At 58.8% G+C, this 17,222-nt stretch overlaps 1 protein-coding gene across 1 annotated transcript in view; it reads right to left on the bottom strand.

Moving 5' to 3' along the window:
- The window catches only part of NTN1 (netrin 1), a 49,981-nt gene extending 38,093 nt beyond the window's left edge, over positions 1–11,888 (bottom strand). The window contains exon 1 of the mRNA XM_052688290.1: positions 10,711–11,888. Within this exon, the coding sequence (XP_052544250.1) occupies positions 10,711–11,734 (1,024 nt within the window). The 5' untranslated portion in view covers positions 11,735–11,888. The remainder of the gene's footprint in view (positions 1–10,710) is intronic.
- Positions 11,889–17,222: the final 5,334 nt, after the last annotated feature.

Here is a 17,222-nt window from a genome sequence, read left to right as displayed (position 1 = left end):
CGCAGTGCATCCACACCCCGGGGGGCTGCTCCTCACCCGCATTCAGCTCCTCCAGCATTGAGGAGGACAGTTGATTTGCAGGAGAAAAAACAACCTTTAGTGGTCCTGTCATGTCATCGCCCCGGGGGTCCACAAAGGACCAGGGGGGTGCAGCCCAGGAGGGAGCTGAGCAGATGGCCCTGGGCACGGTGCCCACCCCCCTGCAGGGCTGGGACCAGAGGCACGATGGGTGCTGGATGGTGAGGATGGCTACGGGTGGTGAGGATACAGTTATGGCCGTACTGCCTGATACCCATGGGTCGGCAGCATCACACCATGCCCAGGGCACAGGTACCACAAGGAGGTGAGGGATGCAGGCTTCCTGCATTTTTCTTCCCAAACCAAGGCAGGTACCCAGTGGGGATCCTTGGGCTGCACTTGATTCTCTGTGCTGTGCTGGGGTATTCCCAAAGGCAATGGCTGCTGCAGGGGGAGGGGACCTGGGAGCACACCCCCCTCCTCCCAGGGGAAGGGGACTGAAAGAAAAGCTGCATTTCTTTAGAAAGCAAGGCATGACTATGGGAAGGGTCCCTGTATCCATGCAGCCTCCCAGTCCCCTTTTAGTAATCTCACTTCTGGGCCCGCATTCATTCAGGCTCTGCAGAGGATTAGCTGACCTTTCTTTCAGCGGTTGGTAAGCCGAGGATGTTAAGGCTTCCCAAAAATGAAGCTCTCAGGGCACTGTCTCCCAGGAGGGAGCCCACAGGGCTGCTCAGCCAGACCCCGCACTGTCTCCCTGTTCCCAAAAATGGAGATTTGAGGATGCAGGGTGACACTAAGCAGCACTGTAATAGCGATGGGGTGGCATGGCACACAGGACAAGCTGCTCCTGCACTGTGATGGAACGTTCACTCTGAAACCTAACGACTGGTGCCTTGGCCGGCGCTTTGCAGCAGAAAGGGCTCAAGCTGGGTCTGAGCATGAGGATTTGTGTTAAGCTCCCAAACTCAGACGTGACGGAGTGACACACAAAGTGCTTCCCGCAGAGGGGGAATGTGCACGCGGCGGGGCTGCGCTCCCCCAGCCAAGTGGATCTGAGCATGGAGCGGCTGCTGGCCGTTCACCGAAACCCCGATGGGAGAATAAATGGCGCCATGGGAGAGCAGGGCTTCATCCAAAGCAGTGGAGCTGGAAATCATTTCTCCTCCTCCCGCTTGCTTTCTCTTTCCGTTAAGTTTGAATTGAGACACTGGTGAGGCAAAAATAACTAAACAAACCCGAACGCCGCAGCAGAAAACTCTGAGCCAAATGCAAGCAAAGCCATTGCCGTTCCTCTGCTCTTTCCATCCAGCACAACTCTGTTATTCCACAGAAGCCTCAGTGGGGTCAGGACATGGGATGCCGCTGTGATCCACTTAAATTGCTCGTTTCAATGGGCAGCCGGCTGCTAACGGGACTAATTTTATAGGCACCATAACCCCCCGTGAGAAGCTGCTTTACGACCCTTCACTCCCCCTGACTCAAGCTGGAGCATGGCTGCATCCTCGGTGCAGCACAGAACCTCTGCTTGCACGGCCAGCAGCATCGCTAATTCAGAGAATAAAACTGTCTTATGAGATATAAATTAGGTTATTGCTCGGGATGAGAGCTGCTATGCTCAGCTGCTGTTGGAGAGCATCTGTTGCAATTGCAATAGTGATGGTTCCGGCCCTGCTCAGCACGAGTGACATCCCACGTATTTTGGTGGCTCTTGTAAGTGCTCCATGTCCTGCGTTCACCATGCCCTGCTGCTGGCTGGGACCTACACCCAAGGACACAGCAGGGGACCAGAGCCACTGGGGAGGGAGAGCAGCTCAGGCTGCCCCATTGTGCTGGAGGCTGCAGGTTTGCAGGCTGCGAAGCACACCTCTGGTGCTGGAGAAGCAGTATTAGTGGCCCACAAGAGGAAGCATATAATTAGCCTTCAATGCTGTGTAATTACACGGAAATTACCAAGAGAAATTAATTCCAAAAGGTGAACATATGGGTTGCAGTGGGTTTTACCTCTGGTTGCTGTCACTCATAGCCAAGGGCAGAATCAAAACCAAAAGTGTGACTTCTTAGTGATTTATTGCACCAAAGCTCGGCTGGTGTTGATAGCTGCCCTGTGAGTGGGGATCCTCGTGACCCATGATTCAGCCACAGTGATGCTTAGTGGTATCCAACCCCACCTCTGGGGATACTCCTTACTGCTCCGACCTGCCGCGTCCCAACACGCTGTGTTTGAATGGACACAAGGCAGTGGGACGCAGCTGAGGTGAGCAGGTGCAGGAAGCCAACTGGTAGCACAGGGACCCCGTGGCCCCTCCTTGCCAACACGGGGCCACCGGTGGGAAAGCAGCAGGAGATGGCTGCGTGCCACAGCTGAGCCCCTTGGGAACTCATTGGCATGCCAGCACGGTAGCTGGGCACTGTGCAACACGGTGGGAGCATGTCAATGCCTCTGGGGCTTCTGCATGGCCCAGCTCCTCATGGGGAGCACCCCAGGGAAAGGGGGAACCCCATGCAACGGGTGACATAAAGAGACCTCGGGTCCCAGGGGTGGCAAAAGGATGGATCTCAGCACACGGCACCCCAACGTGTGAATGTGAGTGAATGGGTCCTGCCCACCGCCCAGGACCCAAGCACAAATAGCATCACCCCGGTCAAGGCAAGCCGGCCCGCTTGCTGGCAATGGGTGCATTCATTCCAAATGTACACCCACTTTGTATCCCTTTATATCAGACAACTGCTCCAGGGGGCTGCTGGAATAAAAGAAAAACAAAGTCTGCGTGCCTTCATGCCTCCCCGCTTCCCTTAGCTGAGCTGCTGCTATTGGCGTTGTTGTTATTATTATTGTTATGATTATATGCATTTCGTTCTCTGTTCAGTGATGAATAATTTATGGCTCCGTCTCCGTCCCCTTTCAATGGATTCACTATCCGGGGAGACTCGCTGAATAATTTGGATCATTCGTTTTCAAGTGCGTGGGCTGCCGACAAATTGTTCGCCTTTCATTCCTGGGGACGTCCATTGGTCACCAACGGGGATTTCTTTGGCTGCCCCACACACGTGACGGCCTGTCTGGGGTTTTGTGGCTATGGGGTTTCTTTATTGATTGGGTGGAACGTGCTGAAGTGGAGCCTCGGTGGGGGGAGGCCACACTGCTGCAGGGATGGGTTTGCCAAATCACCACGAGCATTTGGTGGCTTCACGGGGGCTTGGGAAGAGCAAACGCTACGGAGTAGATTAAGCACTGTGTAATGTTTTAAGGGTTCGATTTGATCAAAACTATGATGCAGCAGGGTGCTAAGCTTCCACGGAGCTAAATGGAGTCCTGGAAATAGATGGGTTTTTAACAGACTTGCACTGAGCATGGCTTTGCCTTAAAAAACAAGCGAGCGTCAGGTGCGCTGTTAGCCCTGCTCTGCATGCCAGGGCCATCTGATGGCCTGGTGATACCCGACTGCAGTTCACCACAAGATGCAGCAGGGATCAGCCCAGCTCCTCACCCAGTGCTGGAGCTCAGGGTGGAGCCATCCCCACAGGTACCCATTGGTTGCCCAGTGATCATCCCCCAGACTTGCTGCCAGCACCCACAACTCCACAAATTGGGATGTGTTACGCTTGGCCGTGTGATGAATTGATACCACTCCCCACTCCCTACCCCACAACACGCCCAATAATCTCACCCTCCTGCCCCACACTGCTGCCCTCCCCGATTTATGAGCGGCATGCAAAGGACACACCGGGCTGCTGGGCTGAACCACACGGGAATATCAGCTGAGTTACAAAAACAAACAAACCAAACCCCGCCGGGAGCCCATTTCATTTATCTTCTTTTGTCCAGTTTTGCTTCAGCGTGAAAGTCGCCCTTTCAAGCCCAGTGGTTGTGTTCCAGCCCCGGCAGGCAGCCGATCCAAAGCGCTGCACCGCGAGCTTCCCCGCTGCATGTTTGCACAGTTCAATTCATTTCTAAATATTCAGCGGGTTTCCCTCCCTCCCACCCTCCCAGGACTTTCTGCCCGAGAGCCGAGGGTGTAAAGCACAGGGCCGGGGATCCTGGTGCACAGAGCCTTTGTGTGCAAACACAAGCTGCTGTTTGTATTTGCCTTCACACTGTCAGAGCCCAATTGTGTGCTGCAGTGCTGGCTAGCAGGCTGCCTGCAATATCCGCTCGGCCATCCCCGCTGCCAGAGGGACGCTCCCCCTCCCCGGGATGCTTTGAAGCAAAGTGATTTCATTTCATGAGGCTTTCATTAATCGCCGTACAATCTCCGACATTAAGCAGAACCAACTCCCTATTGCAAAAGGACCGGAGGGCGGGTGGGGAAACATCTGGGCTGGGGGGTCCTGTGTCCCGAGGATGCTCCGCTGCAGCTCAGCACTGCAACCGGAGGTTTATAAAGACACACCATTTCTCCCATCTTCCTATTTCCCCACTATCTTCCTGCAGGAGCGAACTGAGGTGCTGCACTGAGCTGCTGGGCATCAAAAATTCCTTTTTCCCATTGTGCCCATTCCCTGCACCCACTACATCCCGTTTGGACTCTGAGCATCCAGACGGCTGGCATTAAGGGACATTGAATCTCCCCTCACTGCTGCCGTGAAAATCAAGTCATATTTGGTTGAAACAGAGCGGAGATGGTGATGATTCTTGTGGTCACACAGCACACAGCCCTGTAGGGATCAGCTGATGCAGTGACATGAGGAAGGTGATACAAGCTCTGCATCTTTCCATCCCAACCCACGAGCCCAGTGCTCAAATGTGGGGATATAAGGGCAGGGATGGGGCAGAGCAGATGGGCAGCAGCTCAGCTTCTCTGCAACCAGAAAGCACTTTCCATCCCAGCAGTTTCCCACCACAGGTCAGGATGGATTCATGCCACTCCACCCCACAGAGCTCAGCTGCTTGCAGCCTGCCTTGCTGCCCAGCTCTGCTGCTCCTCACACTGCGTTTGCCCTTTTCCAGGTGAAACTGAAGCTCCCACTGCACTGTTGCTGCCTTTGGAGCTGTGTGCAGGATGTGGCAATGGGCTCTTCCCCTGCTCTTCTGCTCACTGCACTCTGGAGTGATGCAGCTCCTAGGGCAGGGGGAAGGTCGCTTTGCGCAGGAAGGGCACAGCCGCACTTTGGGCTCTGTTGGTGCCTTTCAGTGCAGCAGGACTGCCTGTGCCTGCAGAGACCCTGGGTGCTGAGCACCATCCCCAGCACACAGCAATCTCCATATCACCCCATCAGTTCTTAAATTCTGGGCACCAACAGAACAAATCCATAAATCCACAAATCCATGCCCCAGCCAAGCTGCGTGCCTCCCCCATCCCTGCCCCCTTCCAAAGCAGGTGCTCATGCCATCCCAGCTCAGAACCCTTTCCCTCAACAGATATCCCCTACAGCACCACGTTCCCTCCCTGCAGGATGCAGAGTCAAGTGGGTGTGCGGCAGAGCCATACAGCCCCATCCCCAGCAAGCTGCGAGCTGAGCTGCTGCAGGAACAGCCTCACTGCCTCCTTATCAGTCCCCAGGGCATCCTAATCCCCCTATAAATGAAAGCTATTACAGAGAGATCTCATTAAGTGCCTGCTGGTCACCTCCCCGTTAGGGATATCTCTGCGTGTGGTTGGCAGGGACAAGTGTTGTGTGCTCGGGGTGTGTGTCCATCCCTTGTGTGCTTGGGGTGATGTTATTTGGTGCAGTCAGGAAGATGCCAGAGATAGATGGGGTTGAGCCTGGGGGTGGCGAAACTTCCTTGCATGCTCAGAGCTCAACCCTGCAGGCAGAGCCTGTCGGTGCTCACTAGGATGGGTTCAGTGTGCTACCTGGTGGTCCTGGGGACGGTTTGGGGCTATTTCTGCTGTTTGACAGCAATATGGGGTTCACCCTGACTTGTACCTTCCCCACCCTGCAAAGCTGGAGTGAAAACCCACCACAGCCCCAAGCCCAAGGTCAGGGGATGTGCTCTGAGCACTGACAGAGCTGTGGTGTCCCCACTGAGCACAGGGAGTGTGACCAGATGGCCTCTAAGGGTCCCTTCCAACTCCAGCCATCCTGTGATTCTATGACATATTTGCAACACAAACATCCTAAGTACTCAGAGCCCAGCAGGAAGGTGTGAGCCTGGGAGAGCTTTCCTCAGGGCTGTGTGCTTCTCACCCTGCAGGGCTGGGAGCGCGTCCCCCCGGGCGGTCACAGGGAATCTGCACGGCGAGGACGGCGCTGGCTGAATGAGGATGACATGCGTTGGCCCAGAAAGAGAAGGGCAGAGATTAGCCGTGGACAAGCTCAAGGGAAGGCAAGTGTCCAACCCCGAGTGCCAAGCCTGGTTTTGTTTTAGCCTTAACTGCGCTTTTTTGTTTGTTTGTTTGTTGGTGTAAAAACCTTTCTGTTGGAAATCAGTTTAACTTTAAGCTTCCTGAGAAGAAAAGCCTGTGAGAAAGCTCTGCCCATGCCTGGCTTGCTCAGGAGGCTACAATGGAAGTCTCGGCTGCTTATGGGCTCATATTTCTATGGCTACAGCACCCAGTGTGATTCCCCATGCAGAATGACCCACAGGAGCTGGGCACTGGGATGGGAGTGGAGTACAGCCTGTGGAGGCTGTGTTCCAGCTTCTGGGAAGTGCAGGGATGCTGTGCTGCTGCTTCGCACCTTTTCTCCCCTGGCCCCACACACAGCCTTGCTTTGGTCTCGGGACCAGGGGAAAATAAGGCAGAGGAGAACGAGACAAACCTGGATACAAGGAATGCTGAGCACCCGTTGTGTCCTCTGTAGGTTACAGGCGGTTTGGGCACACAGCACTCCAAAACCAGCCTGCGGCTTACTGAGACCAGCAGGGGCTGAGCATGGCCACAGGAGCACCCTGGTGTCCCTAGGGCCATCAGTCAGCACCAGTTGTCTCCTTGTCCCATTGAGTGGCCAGTGGGAACGGGAAGGCCCCGGAGGGTTTGATTTCTCCAGCTGTGGTGAGGATGGAGGGGAGCCCAGGGGCTTCTATAGGTAGCACTGCCCACAGATCTCTCCCTGAGCTGCCACTGAAATGAGAACGGTCCACCCCAGGTCTGCCTGGAGGAAGTTTCCCATTGGGAATGAGGCAGCCCGGTCCCTGGCAATTCCCAGTCCTGGAGATGATGTTTCCCTTCAGCAGGAGGAGAGGCCGGATCACAAACTGCTCTGACACAGACACATCACAGCCTGGGAACCACCATGCACCACAGCACGGAGCAGAGCCTGACACCAGCTCTGTGCGCCGGGTGCCAAATCCCATATCTGAACACACAATATGTTTCCTTTTTCTCACTGCAGCCGCACTCATTATTGCTCAGTGCTCTCCAGGCATAACACAGGGCCAAAATCCGAGATGAGCCCAGCACCTGCAGACCCCATTGACGTCAGAGCCATGTGCAGGTGCTGGTGCATCTCTCCACAAAGCGCTCGGGGCGGCACTGGGAACAGTGATGGGAGGTGGTTCCCAAAGAGCCTTCAGCCTGCACCGGCTGGAAAACGCACTAGTGGCATTTTGTGCAAGTGAAGGGGGGTTTTCTGAAGGGTTTCATGGCAGTTCTCATCTGCATCGTGAGCAGCTCATGAGAAATTGTGGGGTGGTGTTGATTGCATTGCAGGGATTTCCCTAAATCTGGTTGAAGCCTGCGTCCCTGGCTGCACTTCTGTGCATCTGCACCAGCTCACCAGCAACCGAGCTCTGAAGGCATTTCAGCTCAAACCTTTCCCAGCTGCAGGCTCCTCTCACAGGGGACAAAAAGCGTTGGCCACAACCTGGGCTTTGGGCTGAGCACAGCGCAAGGGAGAGGGAGGATGCAGAGCAGAGCTCCCTGCCTGTCAGCGACTGCAGCAGCTCCTCTCCAAGCTGTGTCCTCCCTGGAGCCCGTTAGCTGCCAGGCTCCCGGCCAAAGCCGTGCTGTGAGGCCGAGCTCTTCATGGAGCAGCTATTTGCCAGGTAAAGCTGATGGGAACCCGCCGTAGTGCTGCAGGCAGGGCTCCTTCTGGCCCCGGAGGACATCTCCTTGGGCCAACCCTTGCCCTGCATGGGGCTCTTGTGAGCACTAAGAGGTGATGCACACAAATTCGATCTGGCTGTCGAGAAATGTTCCCGTGGGAAATTTTGACTTCTTGACAGAAACTGCAGTGTGTTTCTGTTTCGGTCCCCCCAAAAAAGGATGAATGGGAAACAAAGGTTCCATTTTGGCAGGGGGAAGGGACTCACAAAAGAAAGCACCCCAATTTTCAAGCAAAGCAGATGCATCCTGCCATTTTTCCCTTCGGTTGGAAACTCAATTTGTCCCCCCACAAAAAAGAGCAAAACCAAAGGGAAAGCTGTAAGCAGCTCTCACTCGATGGGCTGGGGGCAAAGTCAGCAGATTTGGTGAATTCACCTCCTCCCTCAGCACAGGGCTCCTCCAGCCGTGCTCCCTTCATGGGCTGAAGATCCCCCCATTGCAGCCAACAGCATCACCGCCAGCCCCAGTCCCTGCCCGACACCCGAGGGTCAGCAAAGGCTGATTTCCCTCTGGGTTCAGGAGAGAAACCAGGGTGGGCCGATGGTCATGAGCAAATGGGTGGGAACTGAATGGGTTTATTGTGATCTTTATCTAGGAGGATTATTCCAGGCAGTGCGGGCTTGGAAGGATCGTGCAGTTGTTTGGCTGCAGTCGGTGCTGCAGACTGATAGGTACGGTCCCGAGGAATCTGCAGCAGAAATGGACTGTGGAAAATGGCTTCACCGTAGTTTTGCCATTGCAAAACGTTCAGTTCCCAGCAAACCGTGAGGAAAGGGAAGCAAAGTCGGTGATTTTCGTTTGCAAAAGTCTGAACTGTGCGTGGTGTGCAAGGCAGAGCCTGGCAGGACGTCCTATTTAATTGGAAACTGGGAACCAGATTGGAAATAAACTGGAAGTGAGGGAGATGATAGATGCGCAGCGCCGGCACAGTAACTAACAGATGCATTCTGAGGAACATCACAGGGCACGGCAGAGCAGCCCAGGGGTCCAACAGTGATCACGGGGCACTGAATTTCACGGCATGTTTTCTGCAACCAAAGAACCTGCGCTGGGCTGTGAGACGGGAGGTGAGAGCGGTGCGAAACAGCGCAGTTCGCTGCCGGACAGAGGAGAGCAAACCGGAGACAAACCGCGGCTCAGCGCTGCTCGCACAGCCGGGCACCTCCCCCCGCCCTCCCCCCCGGGCGCTGCGAAACGGCCGCTCCCCGGAGCGCCCCGATGCGAGCCGCGGCCCGGAGGGGGAGTGGAGCTGCTGGGGCTGAGCGCCGCCGGGCACCGGGACACGGCCAGGCACATCCATCCCCACCCGATCCCCGCAACCCGCGGTCCCTGCCAGCTTTGGCCGTGCCTCGGTGTTGAAGGCGCCGGCGAAGAAATTACCCTCTCTGCAAGGGACACATCTGATTGTGATTTGGGGAAAAAAAAAAAATAATAATAATAATAAAAAAGTCCAACTAACTCGGCCGCTCGTTTTTGTTATTGTTGGGTTTGGGTTTTTTGTTTTGTTTTTTTTTTTTTGTTTTTTTTTTGTGTGTGTGTGTGTGTGTCTATGGACTTTTTGTTGGAAGACGGAGCCGTGTTCCGGGTAAACAAGGCGGCTGCGGGCGGCGGAATGCCGGGGACGCGGAGGGGAGAACCGAGCCGAGCCGAGCAGAGCCCGGGACGCTGCCCAGAGCCGCCGTGGGTCACCCCGAATTCCAGGCACAAGCAGGGACTGCCATGGTCCCATAATACGAGGAACGAGGGCCGGAGGCTGCGGGGAGCCATCAGTCGGGGATGCAGAGAAACAGCCCCAACTCGCCAGCGCTGCCCAGGGACGCGCCGTCTCCTTTTCAGGGTCAGCCCCGGAGTTCGCTCTCAACCCGAACGGCGCGGATTCCTCTCCCGAAACGGAGCGAACCGGCGCTGCCCGTTGGCCCCAGGGCCCTTCCCGTCCCTCCGCCACCTCCCGCACCTCGGGGCGGCTGCACGGGGCACGGGGCCACGGAAGCTCTGCGGGGCTGCGGGTTCGGCAGAGCAGCCCGGCCACCTTCCTCCCCGACAGCGACAGGAGCCGCTCCCCGCTCCGTCGCGAGCTGCGGCTCCTCGCATACGCGGACCCAGCCGACGCCTCCCCGGGCTGCTTCGCGCGCGAACGGCGTTTTACCGCCGTCCTCCGCCTCCCCTCTCCCTGCCGTGATCCTCTCCGCGTCCCCTGCCCTTCTCCTCCCTCCGCCCGCTGTCCCTTGCTCTGCTCACCACGTGCCGTCAGCCGCTCTAACCCCGGTCCCCCGGTGCCACCGACCCTGCGCTCCCGGGTCCTTCCGTACCCCCCGCCTCGTACTGAGCGGTCCGTCGCTGTCTCTTGTCCCACACTCTGACCCAAATTCCCGTCCCCCGCCGTCCGTTCACGTTCTCCCAAGATCCCCACTCTACACCCCGGTTCCCGCAGTTCCTCACCAGTCCGCTCCCGGCTGCCGCGGCTCCATCCCTGCACTCCCGATCCCCCGCTCCTCGCTCGTGTCCCCGAGCGGCCCCTCGGCGTCCCCTCCTTTGCCCCGCACTTCCGCTGCCCGTGTCCCTGGATGTCCCCACGCCTCCCGCTCCCTCTCCCCAGCGCTTCTCCCTGGATCCTCCCCTCCCTCCCTCTGTCCCGGGAAGCTCCGCGCCCCGTCCCTGACCCCGTCCCCGTCCTCGTCCCCGCGCTCCGGCCGCCACTCACCTACGCACTCGTTGGCCTCTCGGGCGGTCGCCCTCTGCCAGGGCCGGTCGTAGTGGAAGGGTTTGCATCGGTCGCACTCGGGCCCTGCCGTGTTGTGCTTGCAGTCGCACACCAGGTTGTCGTCGCGGTCGCGGACGCAGCGGGACGCGTGCCCGTTGCACTTGCAGCGCCCGCCGACCTGCAGGTCGGACACGGCGTAGAAGTAGGAGTCGCGGGCGAGCTCGGAGTCGTCCTCGTTCTCGTCGCCGAAGGTGTGCAGGCGGCTGAAGGTCACCTTGATGTCGGTGGCCGTCACCCAGTCCTGCAGCACGGGCGAGTTGTCGAAGTCGTGGGCCGTGGGGCGGCCGTCCAGGGTGCTGAAGGCGATGAGGCCGCCGGAGAGGGGCCGCACGTCGGTGTGCGAGTCGGTGCAGATGGCCTCCTGCTCGTTCTGCTTGGTGATGGCGGCGCGGCTCGGCTTGTTGTACATCTTGCGGCACTGCGTGGAGTAGAACTGGAAGGGCACCCACGTCTTGCCGTAGTCCATGGACTTGTAGATGGCCATGGACTCGGGGCGCGGCGAGCAGAACTGCAGGCTCACGTAGGTCACCTCGAACTTCTTGCCGAGGGACAGCGTGAGGGTGACGTTGTGCGGGTACTGCACGTAGCTGTCGGACTGCCAGCACGTCAGGTTGTGCGGGTTGTTGAGGTCGGTGAGGAAGGAGGGCGGGTGGGCGCGCTTGGGGTCGGAGGCGTTGCAGAGGTGGCACGAGCGGACCTGCTCGTCGCCCTTCTCCGTCACCACGCAGTACCTCGACGGCGGCTTCCCGCAGGTGCTGGACACCTTCACCTCCTTGCCGAAGGCCGAATTGACGAAGTCGGGGATGCAGCGGCGGGGCAGCCCGTGCTCGTCGTAGCAGGGGTCGGGCTGCGCCGTCTGCACGGCGAACATGTTCAGCCCGGGGTAGCCGCCTCGCAGCGGCTGTGCCAGCCACGCGGCCGCCAGCAGCAGGGCGAGCGGCCCCTCCGCGCCCCTCCGCGGCATCGTGCGCGGCGCAGCGGGGCTCTGAGCGGGGCGGCTCGGCCGGCGGAGGCGGTGCGCGGTGCGCGGCTCACGGAGCGCGGAGCATCGCCCGCCCCGCGGCCAAACCCCGCGGAGAAAGGGAGAGCGGAGAGGCGACGGCCCCACAAAAGTGCCGCTGGCGGCGGGGCTGGGTCCCGCCTGCCTCCCGCCCCGGCTCTCGCACGGAGAATGACTGGCGGTCCCAGCCCCCGCCGCGTTTGAGGTCATGCTAAAGGAGTGACATTGCGCTCAAGGAACAGAACAACGACATCCACTGGCGGCTCAGCCAGAGACACGCACAGGCGTCGGGGTGTGTGTATGGGGGGGAGGCGGGGGGGGATGGGAGCGCAGCCCGGGGGGCCTCCTCGACTCGGCGGTGATCGGCGCCCCGGGAGAGCGGGCATGGGCCCGGCTTCCCCCTCGCCTCTGGTCCCCCCGCCCCACGGTTCGTCCTGAGCCCCGACGGGGCGGCAGAAGCCCGAGGCTTCGGGAGGGGCACCGGGGCCTTCTGCCCCTCGCGCTCAGCAGGATCCCCTCTTCTCCCCATCCCGAGGACGCACCGGACCTGAGACCCCTCAGCACGGCGGGGGCTGCCCGTGAACGCAGGCTGAGCGCTGCCGAGGATCTCCCCGTGCAGGTGCCCAGAGCCGCTCACAGGGGGACTCGCGGCCCGGCTGTCCCTGCCCAGAATCTGGGAAAGAAAACATTTACCGACCTCCCCAGCCCTACCCTGGGTGCTGGGGGACCTCGACCCCCCCCGCCCCGCGCTCGTAGACTCCACCGCCCCGACGGAGCGGAGCCCCGGGAGCGGCAGAGCATCCTGGAGAGCGGCCGCCCTGCTCGGCCCCCTGCCTCCCGCAGCCGCTTCCCTTCATTAAAAGGGCACTTTTATTTTTCCAACGGAGGTGCCCTTTCTCGGAGCGCTGCCCACGCTGTGTCACTCAAGCGGCCGAGTCCTGGCACGGCGACGCGGCCCCTCCGCTGCCAGTCCCGACGGGGCGGCCCGAGGGGACGGGGCTGCCGGAGCTGCGGTGAACCCCAAGCCGGCCTCCGCCCCCTCCTCTCCGCCCGCCCCTCTCTCCGCTTTGAATTCCTTGCCACCGAGCTGAATAAAAGTGGTTGTTGTAAATTGAATTAGTGCCTGATTAATCTGCTCCCGGGCCTGCTAGCCCAGCGGGGCGTCTTTGGCAATGCAACCGCCTTCCCTGCAGGGCAGCGGGGCTCCGCAGCCTCCCTGCCCCCATCGCTCCCCCCGGCCCCCCCCGGCAGTCCCACTGCTGCTGGGATTTGTTAACTCTTCCTCGGAAAGCAGCCCCTCCACTCCCGACGCCCTCTCTGCTTTGGACCCCCCGAACCCACCCGGGTTTCAGAGCCGTCGGGGCACCTCAGGATGCACTGCCCGGCTGCCCCCTCCCGAGTCGAGGTTCCTCCCCCCCCTCTCCACCACTGCACCCTATCGTGCACCGTGCCCGGAGCTTCTTCTCCAGCCACATCGGGACGCCTTGTGCGGAACTCCTACAACCTTGAGGACCCGGGGGCGGCCTGGGAGCACAGCAGGTGCCCTTCCGACGGCTGTCCGACCCCCACGGCCCGCGGTGCCTTTTAATCCCATTACCGGGCTGTTCATTTAACAATCACCCGGCGCTGCCGAGCAGGAGGGACGGTGCGCCCGGCCGCGAAGCGCCGTCCTGCCCCTCCTTCCGCGTGTATTCAGCGTTTCACAACCGCCGGCGTTTCTAATGGCTCTTGCGGTCATTAACGTGATTTACGGAGGCTTTCCTCTAATTACCTCTCTCTCGAGCTATTAAATGAGGGTAAGCAGAGCGGTGGAGACCGAAGCGCATTCCCCGGGGCCGGTTCCGATGCTGCCGCCCTCTCGGGGCCGGGAGGCCGGGACCGAACCCACCGAGGGATGCTCGGAGCCGTGCCCCAGAACCCAGTTTGGGATCGGTTCTTTCCATCGTTAAGCACCAGAGCGGAGGACACGGAGCTTCGTCAACCGGAGGATGCCTGGGATCGGGACCGGGAGCCCCGACGGGACGGGCAGGGAGAAGTGGCCCTTTCCCCAGGTTTGGCTGGGAGAAACCTGGTGAAAAAGGGAGGCGAAGGATTTTACTTCGGCCAGGAAACGTGACGATTGGAGCCTGTTTTAAAAGTCAAATCGCTTAGCATCCCGGAGCTCGTCCACCTCCTCGGGAACAATGCGCTGCTCCGGGCCCACCTCCCCCTGCCACCGCCCGGCCCTGGGCTGGAGGAAGGATTGGGAGGGGGTGGAAGCCGAGCGGCTCTTCTTCCCCTCCCCAATATCTGGGGCCGTCCCCCCGGCGGGACCGGGAGCGGCTGGAAAGACAGAGAAGACCCGGGTTGAAATAATCAGGAGCGATTTATTCCCCCGGAGTGACAGTTCTTTTGAGCGGTTGCCGAATGGCAGTTTCTGTCTTTCTGAAAGCTTTTCTTCCAGATTCTGTTCAGATTAGGCTGGGGAGATGAATGAGGCCATTATCCAGCCCAGTAGCTATTCTGAAATGCCAAATTAATTACCAAGGGCTAAATCAAGGCCCTGGGGGCTGGAGGGGAGGGGGGTGTGTGTGTGTGTGGGAGGGGGGAGGGGGGAAGGAGAGCGTCGATTTGAGGTGTGAAAATATCTCTGCGATCACTGAAAGCCGGGTGCCGGGACACCTCGCCCTGTGTGACACCGGGAGCGACGCCGGGGGGCTCATCTCTGCCCCACCCCCCCTATTCTGCCCGTTCCCCTTCACCTCTGCGGCTCTCGGAGGTGAGCAGAGCTGGAACTGCCCGACCCATCCGTCCCGTCCCATCCGTCCCAGTCCCGTCCCACTGTGGCTCAGGTGTTCTCACTCCATGCCCTCATAGAGCTGTGCTGATCCGACTGCAGTGCTGGAAGATGGGCTCACTTGGGAATGTGGCAAGAAGGCACTTCCCCATGGCTCTGCCAGCACCGTCTGCTCGTGGCATTCAGCTCTCCCAATGGAAGCTCTTTGGCAGTTATTGTTATTATATTACTCTGATATTTACGCTTCTCTCCCAAGCAAATATCATTTGCACATAAGCCCTCGATCATGTTACAGGTTCTCATCCCATAAGCCACTTTTCTCTTCAGTTCCCAGGAAAGCACACCTTTATCTCCTCTCATTTAGGCAAAAATCACTCGATTTAGGGAACAGTAATGCACACCTTGAGTGCAGGCAGAGCTGGATGTGTGGCTGACACAAAGCCAAGGGCACACGGCCGCCACATCACAGGTCAGCCTGCTGAGCCCCTGAGCAGAGTGCTGGCAGCAGGGAGAGCAGAGCCAGGCAAGGCTTATCCCTAACCTACACAGTCCTTGCGAACGGGGAATAAGCAGCAGAGAGATTTCCCATGGGCTGAGAAGTGGGCTGTAGAAGGAATCAAGCCTTTAATGTAAATTGGCCGTGGCTGGCAGAGCCCACTGAACACTGGGCTATTCAGCATCGCTGTGAACCTCTAATGACCAACTTGGATTTCAATTATACACCCAGAATTGCCACCAAGTGAGATAAGCCCTTGGAATACTATATTTTCTCTTCTAGGGCCGGCAGACTGGAAAGCTCTGTGCGCCATACGTGATTTATTTGGGGCAGAACAGGCTGACACGCAGTAGCTGTACCCTATGGCTGAGCCCAGGGATTGGCAGGTGGGTTTGGTCCCTACAGGGACTGCCACAGTGCAGGCACCAAACGGGCCCATGGGAACAGGGGCACTCCTTGGTGGTAAAACTGCTAAAGCCAGTGGTTGAGCTGTGCACCCCAGCAGATGCAGTGATTTCATTCGGATGGGTGCAGGTGCAGCAGAACCAAAAACAGTGTGATCAGCCATGGCTGCCTTCTGCACACTGAGGTGCTGTCAGGTGGAAAAAGCAACTGGGAGCTCAGTCTGCTGGGAATGCAATACCTGGATCTCAGATATGGATCTGGGACCATGGGTCAGGACCTGGATGCAAGCCCACCCTTGGCAAAGTGCTTTGCAGGCTTTGGACTCGCTGCTTTGTGCTGCTTGGAGCCCTGCAGCACACCAGAGCTTCTCAGTGTTCCCTTAAAATGGCTCACTGGGGTGAAGACAGCTCCTCACCTGTGCTGCAGGATGATCTCTGGTTGCCATGAAGCTGGCAGCAGCTCAGAGTGTGTGTTTGGCTCTGGTGTAAGGATATGGCCCATATAGGGGCCATCCAGGAGACCCCTGAGGCCAAGATTTCCTATGGGACCCAGGCAAGGCCGTGCAGCTGACGCACAGCTCTGGTTGGGGATTTTCCTCCCCGCTGAGTCAGAATAGAGTCGTGAAAAGGAATTTGATCTCCTTAAGCCGATGTCAGGCAGAGATCGGCCCTGGGCAGAGCTCTGGGTGGGAGGGGGCTGTGTGGGGCCGGGCAGGAGGAGCATCGAGCTTCATGGAGCGGGCGGTGGCGACGTGCAGCCCCACGGCTCCCGAGCTGCTGCCTTCACCTCCAGCATTTGTGCTCAGTCTGCAGAGGGAGCTGGCAGCGCCTCACGTGCAGGGCTCGGGGTGACAAGGACAGATCACCCACAGGACAGCAGGACACGGGTTTTTCCCAAGCCTTACCCAGAGCGCTTTGCAGCAGTCGCCCTCTTTTTGGCAGCCATCCTGGCCTAATTATAATTAAGTATGTATTAAGAGGGTTGAAGTGGCCTTCAAGTGGCTATAACCTTTTAATAGGGGAACCTGTGGGAGGGCAGCAGGAGCGCACTACGGCCGGGCAGCGAGGTGCTGGGAAGGGCTGGGAAGGGCTGGGAGCATCCTTCAGAGACACCCGCCTCGCCCCAAGGGGCTGCAGCCCCCAAACCCAGCCATGTTCCCCCTGCCCTAAGGCAGCTCAGGGACTGCATTCCCCAGATGCTCAGCAGGGCAATGCTGCCTGCACCCTGGGCAAAGTTTTCTGGTGTCTGCAGCAGAAAAGGCTGTGACAAGCTTATGGCATCTGCTGGCTGCACTACTCATTCCTGATCCCTGATTCTTGAATATCAGGGGGTGGGAAGAGTTAAAAACGTTTGTTTTTTTTTCCTGACCTATCTATACCTACCATACCCTACCCTACCTACCTACTTTCTCCTTCCCTTCCCTTCCCTTCCCTTCCCTTCCCTTCCCTTCCCTTCCCTTCCCTTCCCTTCCCTTCCCTTCCCTTCCCTTCCCTTCCCTTCCCTTCCCTTCCCTTCCCTTCCCTTCCCTTCCCTTCCCTTCCCTTCCCTTCCCTTCCCTTCCCTTCCCTTCCCTTCCCTTCCCTTCCCTTCCTTCCCTTCCCTTCCCTTCCCTTCCCTTCCCTTCCCTTCCCTTCCCTTCCCTTCCCTTCCCTTCCCTTCCCTTCCCTTCCCTTCCCTTCCCTTCCCTTCCCTTCCCTTCCCTTCCCCTTCCCCTCCCTCCCCCCCTTCCCCTCCCCCTCCCCCTCCCCCTCCCCCTCCCCCTCCCCCTTCTCCTT

Source organism: Tympanuchus pallidicinctus, unplaced genomic scaffold (assembly GCF_026119805.1).
Source record: "Tympanuchus pallidicinctus isolate F22 unplaced genomic scaffold, pur_lepc_1.0 scaffold23, whole genome shotgun sequence".
Classification (NCBI taxonomy): Eukaryota; Metazoa; Chordata; class Aves; order Galliformes; family Phasianidae; genus Tympanuchus; species Tympanuchus pallidicinctus.
Note: the sequence above shows the minus strand (reverse complement) of the source record. Positions and strands in the feature narration are given on the sequence as shown.